The following is a 20,282-nucleotide window of genomic DNA, read 5'->3' as shown; positions in this document are numbered from 1 at the left end:
AATACTTATCCCGTGCGAATAGGGCTTAAGTCATCCTTGCACTATGCACCATTTTGCACCAAAAGAGTAAAAAACAAAATATATATATCCTTGTCTATACATACATTTATCCTTTTACATGTACATAGATTTTTTTTTATCTACGCTTTTTTTTTTTTTTTATCTGTTTGTACTGAGAGTTAAGTGAAACCGGAGTCAAATTCCTCGTGTGTTCACATACCTGGCAATAAAGTGATTCTGATTCTAGTGCCTAGTTTACCTAGTGGTTGCAATAGGCGCGTGTAACTTATATGCATTCATTTCTACAACGTAAAACACAAACTAGTTCAAGAAGTACACTTGATGTAAAAAGATGCAAAATAAACATGAACGAGAAGTATGTTTAGTAGAAGGCCAGTCCTTTGCGTTCTACTCTGTAGCATAACTTCCGGTTTAGTTCCGACTCTTCCAAACGTCACTCTGACTGGTTCTTATTGAACAACCTACTTTTTCATTGGATTAGCAGACCCGCCTGCTAATAGAGGACAGTGGGACAGTCTAAGAAAGAAAGATGGCGTTGTTGGGCTGTTTTCTTCGCTCGGGAAAGGTGAGTTACACGTATTTGTTTTAATTCAAGCCTGTGTTAGAAGAATTTTCTTTGTAAACTGCTGCCTTGTTGTTTCAGAATGCTATTTCAGCCGTCCTCCGGAGGGAGTTTCACAAGACGCCGTCTGCTGCTGTGCAGGTTAGCATTGATGCTCTAACCTTCATTACCGTTTAGCATTAGCAGAGAGAGCTGACTGAAGGAAATGACACTGGACAGTACAGACTATAGTTATATTACATTTAGGACTTGGGAAGCTAACTCGGCTCTCCTCAGTCACTGCAATGGTGATGGTCGTGGTCAATTGAACGATTAATTTAATTTTCAGGGAGCATGGATAGTTCTGCCATTACTTCCATTTCCTTGTCAAGTATTTCCGTATAATAATAATATGGATAGCTGTTAAACAGCTCCAGTGAGTGCCTGGATTCTGTAACACACTCCACACCAGGGGTTCTCAATTTTCTGTTTTGATGCCCACCCATTCATACTTGTAACAAGGGCATTCTCAGTCAAAAGGGATTAATGATCCAAAAGTGGAGTCTGGCTGATTAACATGAGAATTTATTGCCATGTTTGTGTTCAGCAAACAAGCAAGTTATTAAAATCAAGCACTTCACTCAAAAGAAGTGGATATAGAAACCACTTAACGAGATAGAGCCTTATAAATTGGTAGGGGAAATTCTGTGTTCTGTCATTTGGCAGTGATTTTGGATAGAACAACTCCATATTAATGCTGTCTAACAAACTCTCTTATTGGTGTAATGGTTGTGTCCACATACTTTTGGCCATATGGTGTACTTGAAAACAGCATGGATACGGCAATCTGGCTGAAATCAACAATACAGATATTCATACATGTTATTTATTATTGCAGGTGACAGTGAGAGATGCTCTTAACCAGGCTATGGATGAAGAGCTGGAGAGGGATGAGCGTGTGTTCCTGCTTGGTGAAGAAGTTGCACAGTACGATGGTGCCTACAAGGTCAGTCAATGTGGTGGTGTGGAAACTCTTTGGTCATTAAGCAAAAATAGTCTTTTGTATTTTGTGGTGTTAGTCATTTGGTGAAATTTATATCGGTATTATACCATGTTAATATTTCATATAGGTGAGCAGAGGTCTTTGGAAGAAGTATGGAGATAAACGCATCATTGACACACCCATTTCAGAGGTGAGCAGATTTTTTTTTTTTTTAACTTTTCACAGTAAGTCCCAGCATGATTTTGCAAACAGTAGAGCAGCTGGAACTTTAGTTAATTGAGTTTTTTGTTTCATGGACAAAACCTGGCACAAACACCCCACCCACCCGAAAGTAGAGAAGGTTTTTTTTGGTGGCATGTGTATGATGTTTGAGGTAGTGGTGTGCATCACAACTGGGTCTTTGTAGGTTTTTGTGTGTCCAAATCTTTGACTTGTATTTGACCACCTTGCTTTCTCTAATTGTCACATTTATTAATCAGTGTTCCAGCTAGTTTTTCAAAAGGGCAGGGTGTTAATGATTATTGCGGGCAATTTTTCGTACATCTAGGGCAATTTTGTGCCCATTATTACAGACAAAGAATCTATTGTGCAAAATTAGCCGTATTGGGCAATTATGCAAGATGGATTACTTTTGTACAACCCCGATTCCAAAAAAGTTGGGACAAAGTACAAATTGTAAATAAAAACGGAATGCAATGATGTGGAAGTTTCAAAATTCCATATTTTATTTAGAATAGAACATAGATGACATATCCAGGGCTTTGAACCGGTTCAAGGAACGAAAACGAAAACCGGGAACTTTTTCTATTTCACATGGAACAGAAACGAAACCAGAAACTTTATTATTTTTTATGTTCCGGAACAGAAACGCTTATTAAAAATAATGGTAACCGGTTAATACCGGTTTTTATTTCGTTCCTCAAAGTTTCTGTAGCCTACAAATAAAAAAGCCATTCTTCTCCTGCGCAAGTTTCTATGACCCGCCTTCCTGTGTGACGTTCGCTGACTGAATGGAGAGTGCGGGAAGGTGGACTATCACGTCTCCATTACTGAGTGTCTGAGCAAAGAAGAGCCTGAATGATGCAACCTCCCTATTGGCTGTTTGTAAAAATGTATCAATTGTTGCCCTTCCCACGGGAATCATCGCAGGCTCGAGAGACGAGACCTGACGAGTTAGTTCGTTGGTAGCAGAACAAAATGTCTGGACACAAATCGGGTTTTCAGAAAAGGAAAGAAAATAAACGGAGGGTCGAAAATACAAAAAAGGAGGCAGAAAATGCAAAACGAGTTTTAAGGTAGGACAAATGGTTACTTTTCTGAGGCAGCCCGCCGTGGCTGCAGGCTTTCAGTTGCGTCATTGAATGGTTACTTTTCTGAGGCAGCCCGCTGTGGCTGCCTGCAGGCTTATTTATTATAGCCCATTTAGTTAAAATAGTTGATATAAAATGTTTATAGTTATAGTTATGTGATGGTTGTCCTGATTTAGACTGGTGTTTTTTTTTTTTTTTTGGGGGGGGGGGTTGTGCGATGTTGCACCCGGGTCCAGATTAGGGCAGAACCGGCCCTGGTTACATTTCAGGTGTAGTTTGTTTTATGTATGTATGTACTTGCATAGACGTGTACTTGGTCTTCCAATATGGCGCCTAACAAAATCTCGCGGCGCGGTGACGTCATGCGGTAGCCCTCTATAGGGCCTGACTAGCCTTTGGTAACACACTAAACGAATTATCTTTCATTTTTGGCACTTTTTCTGTTTGTGTAGATGGGAAGACATACTGAGAATCCAAATTGCCAATATTTGAAATAATTGTTTTGAATTATTTCTTGTCTTATTTAATGAAGGTTGTAATAGAATTAGCCTACATTTGGCTTAAGCCGGATGAGACAGAGACATAACTTTATAGCCATTTGTTAAACCGCTGACAGGGAACGTAATTAACCGTTCCGGGAACGAAATTTTTTTTGTTCTAACCGGTTCGGGAACGTCTATTTAATGGTGGAACCCAAAACCGGAAACGTTAAAATTCTGTTTCTGTTCGGAACGAACCAATAGGAAAAAAATTCTGGTTCAAAGCCCTGGACATATCAAATGTTTAAACTGAGAAAATGTATCATTTAAATAGAAAAATTAGGTGATTTTAAATTTCATGACAACACATCTCAGAGTTGGGACAAGGCCATGTTTACCACTGTGAGACATCCCCTTTTCTCTTTACAACAGTCTGTAAACGTCTGGGGACTGAGGAGACAAGTTGCTCAAGCTTAGGGATAGGAATGTTAACCCATTCTTGTCTAATGTAGGATTCTAGTTGCTCAACTGTCTTGGGTCTTTTTTGTTGTATCTTCCATTTTATGACGTGCCAAATGTTTTCTATGGGTGAAAGATCTGGACTGCAGGCTGGCCAGTTCAGTACCCGGACCCTTCGTCTACGCAGCCGTGATGCTGTAATTGATGCAGTATGTGGTTTGGCATTGTCATGTTGGAAAATGCAAGGTCTTCCCTGAAAGAGACGTCATCTGGATGGGAGCATATGTTGCTCTAGAACAGGGGTCGGCAACCCTAGGCACGCATGCCACAACTGGCACGCCGAGGAATTTCCAGTGGCACACTGACGATGATACACACACCTAATTATTGAACACATTAAAAATGTTCAAACGTCATCTTAAATTGTCATTGGCTGTTGCATGGTGAGCCTGCTCTTTTAGCATGACTACACAACACAATATAGCACCCCCCCTCCCAGTGTTGCCAGATACTGCTGACGTTTTCCAGCCCAAAATATGTTCAAAACCTGTCAAAATGCACTTAAAACCGCCCAATCTGGCAACACTTCCCCCTCCCCATATTTCTCATGAGACGGGCCCACTTGATGCAGCAGTTGTGCTAAGATGGCAAAGAAGCCGACAGTTCGGGCTTTCCTCTCCTCGTGGACCAAAGAATATGGGTTCGTTTCTCAGAGGGACCGTGCTGTGTGCACGTTGTGTGTCGAACATCCAGTGTTAAACATCATTTCGAGGCAAAGCACGAAAAGACTTTCAAAGATCAGGCAGATAGGGACGAATCAATCTCACGCGCAGTGTGCGGATATGGGAAGCAAGCCCACACTTTAAGTCTTTACCTCAGCTAAAAACAATGCCACTGAAGCTAGCTATATAATTTCTCACTGCATAGCTAAACATGGAAAGCCATTCACAGACAGTGAATACATTAAGGAGGTCTTTCTCTCCGGCTCGGATAGTCTTTTGGAGGGGCTGCCAAATAAAGAGACGATAAAATCAAGAATAAAAGACATGCCTGTATCAGCCAGAACTGTTGAGCGACGAATTGGTGAAATGGCAGAAAATGTAAGGGTGCAGCAAACAACTGGCATAAAAGATGCAGCGGTATTTAGCATTGCGCTTGACGAAAGCGTAGATGTGAATGATGTGGCACGTTTGGCAGTGATGGCAAGATATTGTCAGATATAGATTAGGGATAAAATTAGCTCATGTTTTAAGTCGTTCAAATTCTGTAAAGCTGCTTTGCGACAATGTTTATTGTCTATACAAATAAACATTATATAATATAAACGCTATACAAATAAACTTGATTTGATTTGATATTGTGATGTGACTGTGAGAGAGGAGCTCTGCTGTTTAAAGCCAATGAATCCTGCTGGGCATCTTTACCCGAAAAGTTCAACTGTCTTCGCAATATCGCACTGGCTTTGTCAGTGTTCGGATCAACATATTTGTGTGAACAGATATTTTCGCACATGAAGAATGTACTTTGCCCCTCCCGAAGTCGTCTGACAGCGGGCCATTCGGAAGCATGCGTCCAACTCAGTGACCAATTACCATCCCCACATCTCGGAGCTAAGTAAGGGGAAGCAGGGCCAGGGATCACATTGACTGATAGGCAAAACATTTATTTTGTAACAAGGCTACTTCAAATTTGCAGTTTATTGTTAAGCCACTTTATGTAGGCTACTTGTCAATGTTCTCTGACACTCATTATTTAAATTTTTTTTTCTGTAGTTTTATTATTCATCAGTTCCATTTCCATTAGGCTGCTACGTGTTTATTGTGAATAACTTGGGCCTGTTACCTACTGAAAGATCTTGGATGTTATTCTGTGAATTTGTATAAGCTGCTTGCAATGTTATCCAGTGTGTGTGGGGTGTTCTTAAACCTTGTGTGTGAGGTTAATGGCATAAAACAAGTGCAATGGTGTTTTACATTTGCTCAATGCATTAAATATCCATATCGGTCTAAAATGTGTGGTGTCTAATTACACATAGTTAACAACACCTATTTGAATGGCACACTAACAAGAACATTTCTAATTGGCACTACATGGCAAAAAGGTTGCCGACCCCTGCTCTAGAACCTGGATATACCTTTCAGCATTGATGGTGTCTTTCCAGATGTGTAAGCTGCCCATGCCACACGCACTAATGCAACCCCATACCATCAGAGATGCAGGCTTCTGAACTGAGCGCTGATGACAACTTGGGTCGTCCTTCTCCTCTTTAGTCCGAATGACACGGCGTCCCTGATTTCCATAAAGAACTTCAAATTTTGATTCGTCTGACCACAGAACAGTTTTCCACTTTGCCACAGTCCATTTTAAATGAGCCTTGGCCCAGAGAAGATGTCTGCGCTTCTGGATCATGTTTAGATACTGCTTCTTTGAACCATGGAGTTTTAGCTGGCAACGGTGGATGGCACGGTGAATTGTGTTCACAGATAATGTTCTCTGGAAATATTCCTGAGCCCATTTTGTGATTTCCAATACAGAAGCATGCCTGTATGTGATGCAGTGCCATCTAAGGGCCCAAAGATCACAGGCACCCAGTATGGTTTTCCGGCCTTGACCCTTACGCACAGAGATTCGTCCAGATTCTCTGAATCTTTTGATGATATTATGCACTGTAGATGATGATGATATGTTCAAACTCTTTGCAATTTTACACTGTCGAACTCCTTTCCGATATTGCTCCACTATTTGTGGGTGCAGAATTAGGGGATTGGTGATCCTCTTCCCATCTTTACTTCTGAGAGCTGCTGCCACTCCAAGATGCTCTTTTTATACCCAGTCATGTTAATGACCTATTGCCAGTTGACCTAATGAGTTGCAGTTTGGTCCTCCAGCTGTTCTTTTTGTACCCTTAACTTTTCCAGCCTCTTATTGCCCCTGTCCCAACTTTTTTGAGATGTGTTGCTGTCATGAAATTTCAAATGAGCCAATATTTGGCATGAAATTTTAAAATGTCTCACTTTCGACATTTGATATGTTGTCTATGTTCTATTGTGAATACAATGTCAGTTTTTGAGATTTGTAAATGATTGCATTCTGTTTTTATTTACAATTTGTACTTTGTCCCAACTTTTTTGGAATCGGGGTTGTAAAATAAAGTAAGCAAATCTAAAACTTCTTAGATAAATTTAATACAGTGTTTCCTAATTTCATGTTTGCACTTGGTGTACCTCAAGCTGTCGCTCATCTCCACACGCATTTTTGTTCTGAGTGAGCAGTGTGTATTGTGAGATGGCTGCCTCTCCAGTAGCTCTGTAGTTTTTAGCTCTTTTAACCTTTTTTTCCACCTTTTTTACTTTCTGCTCTTACGAAGACTTTTCTTCCTTCATATCCCATGGATATTTTTAACTTTAACATGCAACCAGGAGCCAGTTTTCTCTCTTATTTGAGAGAGGAGCTGCTGGCCCTGAAAACAATGGGATGAGCCGGGATACAACCCCCCATCCCAGCAGAGCTGAGGAGGAAACCCAGGGGCTGCAAAGCCAGGGCTAAGCTAAAGGCTAGGCTAGCGGACAACCAGCGGCGCTACAAACCATCCATTCCCTCTATCATGCGGAATGTGAACTCGCTGATGAATAAGGTCGATGAACTATCTGCACTGAACAACCAGCGGATTTACTGGGAGAGCAGCTTATTTGTTTTTACGGCGACATGGCTAACACACCTTGTACCAGATGCTGGGATTCCTGCGGGGATTCACTGCTGTGAGAGCCGACAGAGACACTAAAGCATGCGGGAAAGGCAAATGTGGGGGACTCATCATTTACGTGAACAACAGCTGGTGTAACCCGGGACATATCTCCGTAAAGACAGTCTTACGTTGCCTGGGCTTGGAGCTGCTAGCCGTTAGCCTGCGGCCATATTATCTGCCAAGGGAGTTCAGTCACGTGATCATCTGTGTTTACATCCCTCCAAGGGCAGATGCAGCTGCTGCATGTGAGAGGATTCACTCTGTCACAGCAAGGCTGCAGACACAGCACCCTGAGACATTTTATCATAATTTCTGAGGACTTTAATCATGTTACTTTGGACTCTAATTTGGCTGCTTTTTACCAGGCTGTGGATTGTCCAACTAGGAACAACAGGACAATTGACTTGCTGTATGCTAATGTAAGGGATGCATAGTCTCGCACCCCTCCCCCCACTAGGGAAGTCTGACCACAACTTGGTTCATCTACAGCCGAAGTACACCCCCTGGTCCAAAGGCACCCTGCAACAACAAACTCCATCAGGAGGTGGTCCCCTGAAATGGAAGATGCCCTCAGAGACTGCTATGACACCGCAGACTGGGATGTGCTGCTTAGCCCACACTGTGAGGACATAGAGGGGCTGACACACTGTCTGTCTGACAGATTGCCTCAACTTCTGTGCAGACGTGGTTTCCCCTGCTAAGACTGCACAGTATTACCCTAATAACAAGCCATGGGTAACACAGGAAGTCAAATCTGTCCTCAACAGGAAGAAGGACACCTACAGGGACAGGGAGGCGATGAAAGCAGCACAGCAGGAGGGAAGCTAAGGACAGCTACAGGAGATAGGTGGAGCAGAAGCTGAAGAACAGCATGAGGGAGGTCCAGGAAGATGTGAAAATCATCACAGGCCACAACACAAAGACCAGAGTCGTGGAGAGGGCGAACGAGTTGAATGACTTCTTCAACCGGTTCAACCGGCCCACGTCTCCCACGCCCTCCCCCTCACTGCAGCCATCTCTCCTTCCCTCAACACACCTCCCCCCAGTCATCGCTGCAGCCCCCACCTCAACACAGACTCCTTCATGCATTACTGCAGACCAGGTCAGAGGTCAACTGAGGAAGCTTCACCCCAGGAAAGCAGCAGGCCCAGACAAGGTGTGTCCCCAACTACTGAAGACCTGTGCTGCTGAACTGGGTGAACCACTCCAACGCATTTTCAACCTCAGCCTGCAGCTGGGGAGAGTGCCCACCCTCTGGAAGTCATTATGCATCGTTCCAGTTCCCAAGAAGAACCAGCCCAGCAAGCTGAATGACTTCCGACTGGTGGCACTCACTTCACATCTGATGAAGACATTGGAGCAGCTCTTCCTCAGCCTCCTCAGACCCCAGGTGCAATATGCCCAGGACTGTCTGCAGTTTGCGTACTGGGCAGGTGTTGGTGTGGAAGACACCATCCTCTACCTGCTACGCCGAGCCCGCTCGCATCTGGATAAGGGAAATGGCACAGTGAGGATCCTCTTCTTGGACTTCTCGAGTGCCTTCAACATCATCTAGCCCCTTATGCTTCAGGACAAACTGAACAGGATGCGAGTGGATCCCTGCCTGGTCACCTGGATCTCCAGCTACCTCACCGACAGGCCGCAGTACATCAGACTGAAGGATATCATGCCTGACACTGTGATTAGCAGCACCGGAGCACCCCAGGGCAAGGTGCTGGCCCCTCTTCTCTTCACCCTGTTCACCACGGACTTCTGCTACAACTCGGAGCTGTGTTGCATTCAGAAGTTCGCAGATGACACAGCCATCGTGGGGTTTATCAGGGACGACAGAGAGGAGTATAGGAGCCTGGTGAGGGACTTTGCCGTTTGGTGCAACAGGAACCATCTGCAGCTTAACACCTCGAAGACCAAGGAGCTGGTCATTGATTTTGGGAGGTCCAGACCAAGGTCACGACCAGTTCTGATCGAGGAAGTCGAGGTGGAGGCTGTGGATTCCTACAAGTACCTTGGGCTGTGGCTGGACAGCAAGCTGGGCTGGACTTGCAACACTAACCACTTGTACAGGAAGGGACAGAGCAGGCTGTAGTTCCTGAGGAGGCTGCGGTCCTTTAACATCTGCAGGAAACTCCTGTGGGTGTTCTATCAGTCTGTGGTCGCCAGTGTCCTGTTTTACACCGTGGTTTGTTGGGGGGGGGGAGCAGCACATCCAAGGACGACACATCCAGGCTGGACAAACTGATCAGGTGGGCCGGCTCTATGGTCAGCATGAAGCTGGACACACTGGTGACTGTGGCAGAGAAAAGGACTATGGACAAAATACTGAACATCATGGACGATGCCAGTCACCCTCTGCATACGGTCATCAGCAACCAGAGGAGCCTGTTCAGTGACAGAATGCTCCTTCCCAAGTGCAGGACTAACAGACTTAAAGGAACAGTCCACTGTATTTCCATAATGAAATATGCTCTTACCTGAATTGAGACGAGCTGCTCCGTACCTATCCGAGCTTTGCGCGACCTCCCAGTTAGTCAGACGCGCTGTCACTCCTGTTAGCAATGTAGCTAGGCTCAGTATGGCCAACGGTATTTTTTTGGGGCTGTAGTTAGATGCAACCAAACTCTTCCACGTTTTTCCTGTTTACATAGGTTTATATGACCAGTGATATGAAACAAGTTCAGTTACACAAATTGAAACGTAGCGATTTTCTATGCTATGGAAAGTCCGCACTATAATATACAGGCGTACTAACACCTTCTGCGTGCTTCGGCAGCGCGTTGATATCTGAGCTCCGTATCAATGCGCTGCCGAAGCGCGCAGAAGGTGTTAGTACGCCTGTCGTTATAGTGCGGACTTTCCATAGCATAGAAAATCGCTACGTTTCAATTTTTTTTAACTGAACTTGTTTCATATCACTGGTCATATAAACCTATGTAAACAGGAAAAACGCGGAAGAGTTTGGTCGCATCTAACTACAGCCCCAAAAAATACCGTTGGCCATACTGAGCCTAGCTACATTGCTAACAGGAGTGACAGTGCGTCTGACTAACTGGGAGGTCGCGCAAAGCTCGGATAGGTACGGAGCAGCTCGTCTCAATTCAGGTAAGAGCATATTTCATTATGGAAATACGGTGGACTGTTTCTTTAAAAACTCCTTTGTCCCTCACGCCATCAGACTGTACAACTCCCTCTCTGGGGGGGAGGACTGGAAGGAGCAGTAACCTAGCCTGACAATAAGCAATACTGGACAATGTGCAATATCTCTTCTGTTGGACTCCTTCCCCATATCTTTTTTTTATATTTGTATATGTAAATACCTTTTTATTTTATCTAGAAGTTTTTCTCTATTTCTATTCTCTGTTTATCCTGTCATGATGCTACTGGAATTTTAATTTCCCTGAGGGAACCCACCCAAAGGGATCAATAAGGTTCTATCTAATCTAATCACAAGGACGTTTTGGAACTGTTTGCCAGCGTGGTTTTAAATAAACTCTTTCAGCACTTGCATCCGAATGTCACCCATCAACGTGACAGTCTAACGTTAGTTAATGCTACTCATAGTAGTAATATTAAAGTGATGAGGTGCTGTGAGCCCCTTGCTGCTTCAACAGATTATTTTTTTTTAGAGGACCTGTGGAGGATCTTAGCCAAATACAGTTGTCCTGAGAAATTTATCACCATTCTCAAACTTCTCCATTACCCCTTTTCCACTAAATCAGTTCCAGGGCTGGTTCGGGGCCAGTGCTGGTTCACAACTCGTTCAACTTGCGAGCCAGCTGAAAACCAGTTTGCGTTTCCATAGCTCAGGGTGCTAAGGGGAGCCACGTCATTGTTACTGCATACGTCAGTTATGTCGCTGCGTTTGCATAAACCTTGGCGCGAACATTAAAGCAACAACAACACCGAGAAGAAGCAGCAACAACAACAATAATGGATGACTGCTGCTTTACTGCATCCATGATATCTCGTCACTTATTTAAAAATGGCGACCTTTCGCGGTCTTGCTATTGTTGTTGGTCTTAACAACTCTGCCCTCTACTGACGTAAGCGGTTCTTTCCTCTGGCCCAGCAAAGAGCTGGTGCTAGCCTGGAACCGGTTTTTCTGGCCCCAGAGCCAGTTCTTTTGTCAGTGGAAACAGAAAACCCAGTTCCAAACTAAGCACTGGCCCCGAACCAGCCCTGGAACTGATTTGGTGGAAAAGGGGCACATGATGGCATGGTTGCAAGAGTCCTTGACAACTGATCCAATAGTGAACCCTTTGAAGTGCGAACTGGTGTTAAACAAGGCTGTGTGATTGCACCTACACTTTTTTTTTTTTTCTCTCAATCTTTATATCAACAATCCTTCAGATAATAAAAGACGACCTTCCTGAAGGAGTAGCAATCACCTACCGACTAGATGGGGGCCTTTTCAATCCTAGAAGGCTGAAAGCAAAAACCAAGACCTGCACAACTTCTGTTCTCAACCGCCAATACGCTGATGACAACTGCGTCTGCGCCACGTCGCAGGAGAACCTCCAGGCTATTTGGGCATGCGTTTGGGCAAGCATGCCAACGGCTGGGCCTGTCGGTCAATGTGAAAAAGACCGAAATTCTTTTCCAACCTGCGCCAGGTCAAGCGAATGCCCACCCTTCCTTTAGGATCAATGAGTCTGTCTTGGGAAATGTTGAATCTTTTCCATATCTGGGCAGTTTCCTTTCTGTCAAAGCAAATATTGATGATGCGATCCAGCATCGCCTTCATGCCGCCAGTAATGCCTTTGGACAAATGTGCGAGAGGGTATTTGATGAGAGAGGCATACAATCCGAAACCAAGGTGAAGATCTATAAAGCCGTGGTACTACCGTCCTTCCTCTATGGCTTGGAAACCTGGACCACCTACAGGCGCCACTTAAAAACCCTTGAAAAGTACCATCAGCGCTGTCTGTGCCACATTCTAGGCATTAGCTGGATGGAACGCCGAACGAATAATGGTGTACTAGAGGAAGTCGACTGCAGAAGCATAGAGGCCATGGTAGTTCAAAACCAACTCCGCTGGACAGGGCATGTCATCAGAATGGATGACACACGCCTCCCCAAGCAAATTCTTTATGGCGAGCTCAGCTCTGGAGCAAGATCGATAGGAGGGCAGAGGAAGCGTTTTAAAGACAATCTTAAGGCCTCTCTGAAAGCCTGTAACATCAGTATAGACAACTGGGAAGAGTTTGCCTTGGATCGCCCGCGATAGAGAAGAGCGACCCATGAGGGTGTTACCTCCTTTGAACTTGCCAGACGACGCAGGCAAGAGGAGAAGCACCAAAATCGTAAAGAGCGTGAAAGGGCAAATCCTCCAACCCTTTCCTATTCATCTGTTCAGTGTGCCAGCGACCTTGTGCCTCCCGTATTGGCCTCATGAGCCACCGTAGGGTGCATAAGTAACCCAGTCCTACTAACTCCGTGGACAGTCCTACTCGTATCGAGGGATTCCTGATGATGATTAAAGTGACTAGGTGCTGTGAGCCCCTTGCTGCTTTAACAGATTTTTTTCCCCCTTCCCCTCCCCCCCTTTCAATTGTTTGTAGCCATTCCTGCTTTTCAAGCATGCCTTGCTTCACTGACTTATGGTAAGAAGATAAAATCGTCGATGGAGTGTGTCTATGACCCCATGCTAATAGTGTGTTGCGATTAGTCAACATGCGTTACTTTCATTACAATTCAGCAACATTCGTTAGGGCATACTTTCTGTAGCAGAACACGGGCCGGCCGCTTGGAAAATTATGAGTAGGGTACATGTAAATTTGGGCATGGTGCTGGTATTGGAGGGCAGGGCGTGGCGCCCTGGTAAAATAAACTAGCTGGAACGCTTAATTCTGGTGAATTAAAGTTACAGTAAAGCACTGCCATACAGTGACCGTTTGTGCTAGATAATCAGTCTGCTATGTGATTTATGAAAAGGACTGAACAGTCATAATATAAACTGTCATTAAAAATAAATTTTCAAAAGTCTGGCTTTTTATTTTTTGTTTGTTTTAGATGGGCTTTGCTGGCATTGCTGTTGGTGCAGCCATGGTGAGTTTGCTTTTTTTTTTTTTAAACTTTCCTCTTTTAGAAATGTAATAATGTTTTAGCCATGTTGTAATCATCTGCTATCGATTTGAGTAAAATGCTGTTATCAATTTTGGGAGGTTCTGGCGATTTATTGAAGGATGTAGCCAATTTGTGATCCATCGGGCCCTTATCAACTCTTTTCTGCCTAGAACCTTTTTAAAAATAATGAACGAGGGTTATGTATATAACCGCGGTTCTATGAGTTTCGGATGACCGCCAGAGGCGGTGCTTTCAGCACATGGATATCCATCACACGAACGTGCAGGTCGAGTAATAGTAACAACAAAGTCACGTGTGACCTGGGTGACGTCACCCCGTGACCCCGGCATAAAAGACCGGTAAACCCAGGAAGTGACCTCTTGGCAAATCTTCTCGTGTACACTCCGAGTGACTGCCAAGCTCTGGCGGTCATCCGAAACTCATAGAACCGCGGTTATATACATAACCCTCGTTCTATTTCGTTTCTACTGACCGCCAGAGGCGGTGCTTTCAGCACATGGATGACTAATACCAACCAGGTCATGAGGAGTGCCTACCCGTACCCAGTGCTGCTGCGACGGGCCTGGAATGACAGCCGTCGCCACAGGATTATGTGGGACGACATTAAGACGGTAAAACCTGGTGAAGGTGCAGCTGGAAGCCCAGGAGGCTGCGCTGCATATGTCTGAAAGGGGCACGCCCTTCAGTGATGCCCATGAGGCTACCACGCCCCGTGCAGAGTGCGCCCTGGCAGCCGGAGGAATCGGGAAGCCACTGTGCCTGTAGGCATGTAATATGGCCTCGACTATCCACTTGGATAGCCTCTGCTTAGAGAGCGCCAGACCCCTCGACGGTCCTGTGTGGCACAGAAACAGGGCGTCACTCCTACGGAAGCCCTCTGTATGCGACACGTACACCCTGAGGGCGCGAACTGGGCACAAAAGTTCCGACCTCTCACCATGGCCCGCCTCGAACGCCGCAAGGCTAAGGGGCTGGTTGACGAAGGTAGCAGAGAGGGTCTTTGGGAGGAAAGAGGGGTTAGGCCACAGGGTGACCCCACTGTCGCCGGAGTGCCACTGCAGGCACTCCCCACTGACTGACAGCGCGTGTAGTTCCCCGACGCGCCTCGTCGATGTAATAGCCAGAAGAAAAGCAGTCTTCAGGGAGAGCCATGAAATGTCTGCCGTGAGCAGGGGCTCAGAACGGTGCGTCGCAGAGAGCCTGCAGCACCAATGAAGGTCCCATGTGGGTACCCGGCTCCGTCGGGGGGGGTCTCAACCGGAGAGCACCCTTCAAGAAACGTGCCACCAAGGCGTGGGACCCCACGGTCCTTCCCCCAACTCTGGCAAGCTGAGCAGAGATGGCAGCTGCATAGACCTTGATGGTGGCAGGGGTAAGACCCTTATCAAAAGCAGAGACTGGCGGAACAGTCAAATGGTCGGCAGGGGGCAGCATGTAGGCTCCTCCCCCCGAGTTAAGCACCAGTTGGAGAAAAGCCTCCATCTGTTGGCATAGAGGGCATTGGTGGGGGGTGCCCGAGAGCTTGCAATGGTATTGACCACTGCCGGCTCACAAGGACCTCGCAGGGGGTCCGGCCCTTCAGCGGCCATACCCAGAGCTGCAGACGGGCTGGATCCGGGTGCCAGATCTGCCCTCCCATCTGTGATAGCAGGTCAGTCCTCACTGGCAGGCACCAGGGGTCGCCGTTCAGAAGTTGCAGCAACTTGGGAACCACACTCTGCCCGGCCACCGGGGGGGCGACAAGCAGCAGCCCGTGGTGGTCCATCGCAACCCTGTGTAGGGTTGGCATGATCAGCAGCAGAGGGGGGGAGGCATACAGCAGTTGCCTCGGCCAAGCATGCGCCAGCGCATCCTGGCCCAGGGGACTGGGCCGTGGAGGCTGAACCACAGAGGGCAGTGTGTCGACTCCCGGCAGGCAAAGAGGTCCACCTCTGCCCTGCCAAAATGTTCCCAGATGGCGAGAACCACCGCTGGGTTGAGTCTCCATTCCCCGGGATCGGGGTCCTGGCGGGACAGCAGATCTGCTGCCCTGTTGGCAGTGCCTGGCAAGTACATGGCACGCAGGCTCAAGAGATGTCGATGGGCCCACCGCAGAAGTTGGCCAGCCACTTCCAAGCACTGGAGGGACTTTGTGCCTCCCTGGTGGTTGATGTAGTACACTACCGTAGCGTTGTCCGTCCGCACCAGAACGTGTCTGCCGGTCAGGCCTAGGAGGAAGTGCTGTAGGCCGAGGAACACAGCCCGTAGCTCCAGCACGTTGATGTGCTGTGCCCGTGCAGCACCGGGTGGAGGTGGAGACCGTTGAACCACCTCTGAAGCGGCATAAGTCCAGAAGTCCCAGCGGGACCAGAGAGGAGGCTGCCGTAAGCATGCCCAGCAGGCGCTGAAAGGTCTTCAGGGCGAGTGACCTACCCCGTCCGAAGCGGCCAAGCAGTAGGCGGATGTTGTGGATCCTTGTCTGGGAGGGAGTTACCATCAACGACCTCGAATCCAGGTGCACGCCCAAGAAAGTCGTCTCCCGGCTGGGCACCAGCGAGCTCTCCTTGTAATTCACCCTGAGCCCCAGCTCTACGACATGCGAGAGCACAGTCGCGATGTTGGTGCGGGCCTGAGCTGCTGACCGTGAACAGACAAGCCAGTCGTCCAGGTAGGGCAGGACACGCAAACCCCTTGCCTGAAGTAGTGCCGATGCCGCTGCCGCACACCCGGTGAACACACGGGGTGCCAGCGATATCCCAAAGGGCAGAACATTGAACTCGAAAGCCTGGCCCTCGAAGGCAAACCGCAGGAACTGCCTGTGGTGTGGCACAATGGGAACATGGAAGTAGGCGTCTTTCAGGCCAAGGTGACAACCAGTCGCCCGCCTGGATGTGGTGTAAGACATCCACTGTACGCAGCATGCGGAATCTCATGGTCCTCAAGTGGGAATTGAGGGACCTCAGGTCGAGGATCGGGCGGATACCGCCGTCCTTCGGAACCAGAAAATACCTGGAGTAGAACCCACCTTGCTGTCTCTGCCTGTCGACGGGAGAGACTGCTCCTTTCTCCAGGAGGGTGGCGATTTCCTGCCGGGGGACGAGGGACTTCCCCGGATGGCTCACGGTGGTGTTTGACCCCATGAAACGTGGTGGACGGCGGCAGAACTGGATGCGGTAACCCTCGGTGAGGGTCACCAGCACCCAGGGGTCAACGCTCTCCAGCTTTGGAGCTGTTCGCTGGAAAAGCGGCCGACCGCCGGCGCGCTGATGTCAGCGCCGTCCAGAGCGCCCCCGTCGGTCACCATGGGGGCGACAAGGAGTGGACTGGGTGTAGGGGGCGGCACCGCGGGTCCGGGAGGTGGTGGGGTGGCGAAAGTCATCAACCCGTCTGGTCTCCTGGCGGGTGCGTGGCCGAGACAGAGTCGGTGTGGGCCCCCTGAAGGACTGGGCAGCATTGCCATGGTGGTGGGCCTGGCGGGGGCCAGCGAACTGCTGTTACGCCTAGATGACCTGGGCACTCCGATCCAGGGCTTGCTGAGTGGCTTCGCCAGACGGCTCCCCGGGGACAACAGGGAGAGAGTGCAGCACACGCCGGTCGGGCTCGGCCAGAGGGGACTGTGCCCGCCATATCTGCTGGCGGCCGAGGGTGAGATACGACATCAGCCGGCCCAGTTCCCGTGACGAGTAGGCAAAGGCCTGGAGCCGCGTCACACAGCTCCCGTGATGCCGCGCTCGTCCCCTCCAGCGTCTGGGGGTCCATGACACCTGGCTGGCAGAAGGGAACTTAAATAGGGCGAGAACGCTCCGAGTAAGTAGCCCAAAATAAACTATCAGGCGGAAATAAGAAATAAACGACCGGGCGAACACACCCGTGGTCGGGAATATTAACAAGGATGGCGCCATGCGCTACAGAACTGATAAACAGCGGCGAGAAACACCGCTTTAATTTAAATGAATGAAGACCGCTTACCTGAGCGACAACAAACCGGCCTCCAGCAGCGAGGACACGCCCCGGAGGGCTAGTCAGCTAACTCCACCGAGCGAGAGCGCTCAGCTTAACGGAGTAACAACCAATACGAATATAACACACAAGACAGCCGGCCCGTGAGCAGGCCGGAGACAAGACTACACAAAACAAGCGGTTGATAATATTAACAAGGATAGGCACTGTGCGCCACAGAACTGATAAACAGCGATGAGAAACACCGCTTTAATTTAAATGAATGAAAGCCGCTTCTCAATGTTGGGCATCTGCAGGAGGCCATAGGTAGGGGTGTCCTGCATTGCCGCCAGGGCCCTGCAGTCACTAGGGAGGTGGGAAGGCATCTAGGGTCCGCCCAACACCTCTGTAACTCCTCGATGTATGAGGCCGAGGGCGGAACAGACAACGAGGAAGGCTATGTGGGACCTCTGAAGAAAGCGCTCTGATGCTGGGCCACCGGGGCGTGTCCAACCCCAGACGGGCCAATGCAGCCCTCAGCGTTGGCTGGATGCTCAGGCACATGCAGTCTGCGCAGGCCATGTCCGTCAGCCCCTGCCGCAGGTGATCAATACCCAGGCATGAGGGGCACTCGCGGTGGCCGTCCTCCGGTTCGAGGGGGACCGGCAGTTGGCGCAGCGAGAGAAGAGGTCCATGACGCCTGGCTGGCAGAAGGGAACTTAAATAGGGCGAGAACGCTCCAAGTAAGTAGCCCAAAATAAACTATCAGGCGGAAATAAAAAATAAACGACCGGGCGAACACACCCGTGGTCGGGAATATTAACAAGGATGGCGCCGTGCGCTACAGAACTGATAAACAGCGGCGAGAAACACCGCTTTAAATGAATGAAGACCGCTTACCTGAGCGACAACAAACCGGCCTCCAGCAGCGAGGACACGCCTCGGAGGGCTAGTCAGGTAACTCCACCGAGCGAGAGCGCTCAGCTTAACGGAGTAACAAACAATACGAATATAACACACAAGACAGCCGGCCCGTGAGCAGGCCGCGCTTCTCAATGTTGGGCATCTGCAGGAGGCCATAGGTAGGGGTGTCCTGCATTGCCGCCAGGGCCCTGCAGCGGGAACACTGCCCCCTGTGGCGGAGGCTGAAGATTCGCCAGCAGGGCCTTCATCTCCTCCAGCTCGGTGGACATCACCTCCACCTTCTGAGCCAAATCGCCCGAGCGCTTCTTTTTTCGCCTTAAAAGCGAAGACATGTGGGGGAACCCACGGCGCTTGCTGGGCCCCGCTGCTGCAGCCGACACCGTGTCCTGTCCCCCCGAGGCCCGGGGGATGTCAGACGGAGAATCCAGCCGAGCCAGCCTGGCGGTCCGCGCAGCCACGCTCAGGCACATGCAGCGCAGCGAGAGAAGAGGTCCATGACGCCTGGCTGGCAGAAGGGAACTTAAATAGGGCGAGAACACCCCAAGTAAGCAGCCCAAATAAACAATCAGGCGGTAATGAAAAACGACCGGGCGAACACACCCGTGGTCGGGAATATTAACAAGGATAGGCGCCGTGCGCCACAGCACTGATAAGCAGCGGCGAGAAACACCGTTTTAATTTAGATGAATGAAAACCGCTTACCTGGGCGACAACAAGCCAGCCTCCAGCGGCGAGGACACCGCCCCGGAGGGCTAGTCAGCTAACTCCACCGAGCGAGAGCGCTCAGCTTAACGGAGTAACAATATGAATACAACCCACAAGACCGCCGGCCTGTGAGCAGGCCGGAGACAAGGCTACACAAAATAAGGCGGTTAATAATATTAACAAAGATAGGCGCAGTGCGCCACAGAACTGATAAACAGCGGCGAGGAACACCGCTTTAAATTAAATAAATGAAAACCGCTTACCTGAATGAGGACAAGCCAGCCTCCAGCGGCGAGGACACCGCCCCGGAGGACTAATCAGCTAACTCCACCGAGCGAGAGCACTCAGCTTAACGGAGTAACAAACAATACAACACAAGACCGCCGGCCTGTGAGCAGGCCGGAGACAAGGCTACACAAAATAAGGCGGTTAATAATATTAACAAAAGATAGGCGCAGTGCGCCACAGAACTGATAAACAGCGGCGAGAACCACCGCTTAAAATTAAATGAATGAAAACCGCTTACCTGAATGAAGACAAGCCGGCCTCCAGCGGTGAGGACACCGCCCCGGAGGATTAATCAGCTAACTCCACCGAGCGAGAGCGCTCAGCTTAACGGAGTAATAAATCAATACGAATACAACACACAAGACAGCCGGCCTGTGAACAGGCCGGCGGCGAGGCTACACAAAACAAGGTGGTTAATAATATTAACAAGGATAGGCGCCGAGCGCCGCAGAACTGATAAACAGCGGCGAGAGGAACGCCGCTTTAATTTAAATAATGAAACCCGCTTACCTGAAGCGAAAACAAGCCGGCCTCCAGCGGTGAGGACACCGCCCCGGAGGGCTAATCAGCTAACTCCACCGAGCGAGAGCGCTCAGTTTACGGAGTAATAAATCAATATAACGACAAGAAGAAAAGAGTTGGTGGACTTAGCGCAGTTTCTTGGAGGGTGCATAAGCACAGCCCCAACCCTACGGGTAACGAAACTACCACAGCGCTTTGTCCAGATTTCAATCCAACTCGCAACCTGCAAACGCGAGAAGATGTAAGAGGTCACTTCCTGGGTTTACCGGTCTTTTATGCCGGG

At 48.6% G+C, this 20,282-nt stretch overlaps 1 protein-coding gene across 1 annotated transcript in view; it reads left to right on the top strand.

Annotated features, from left to right (window-relative positions):
• Nucleotides 1–482: 482 nt before the first annotated feature.
• pdhb (pyruvate dehydrogenase E1 subunit beta) overlaps nucleotides 483–20,282 on the top strand; it is a 50,224-nt gene continuing 30,424 nt past the window's right edge. Inside the window, exons 1-5 of the mRNA XM_060910567.1 lie at nucleotides 483–586; nucleotides 665–724; nucleotides 1,461–1,568; nucleotides 1,693–1,755; nucleotides 13,568–13,603. Of these exons, the coding sequence (XP_060766550.1) occupies nucleotides 551–586; nucleotides 665–724; nucleotides 1,461–1,568; nucleotides 1,693–1,755; nucleotides 13,568–13,603 (303 nt within the window). The 5' untranslated portion in view covers nucleotides 483–550. The remainder of the gene's footprint in view (nucleotides 587–664; nucleotides 725–1,460; nucleotides 1,569–1,692; nucleotides 1,756–13,567; nucleotides 13,604–20,282) is intronic.

The sequence above is a fragment of the Neoarius graeffei genome, chromosome 26 (genome assembly GCF_027579695.1).
Source record: "Neoarius graeffei isolate fNeoGra1 chromosome 26, fNeoGra1.pri, whole genome shotgun sequence".
NCBI classification, from domain to species: domain Eukaryota; kingdom Metazoa; phylum Chordata; class Actinopteri; order Siluriformes; family Ariidae; genus Neoarius; species Neoarius graeffei.
The sequence above is the reverse complement of the archived record's forward strand: the minus strand, read 5'-3'. Positions and strand labels throughout refer to the sequence as shown.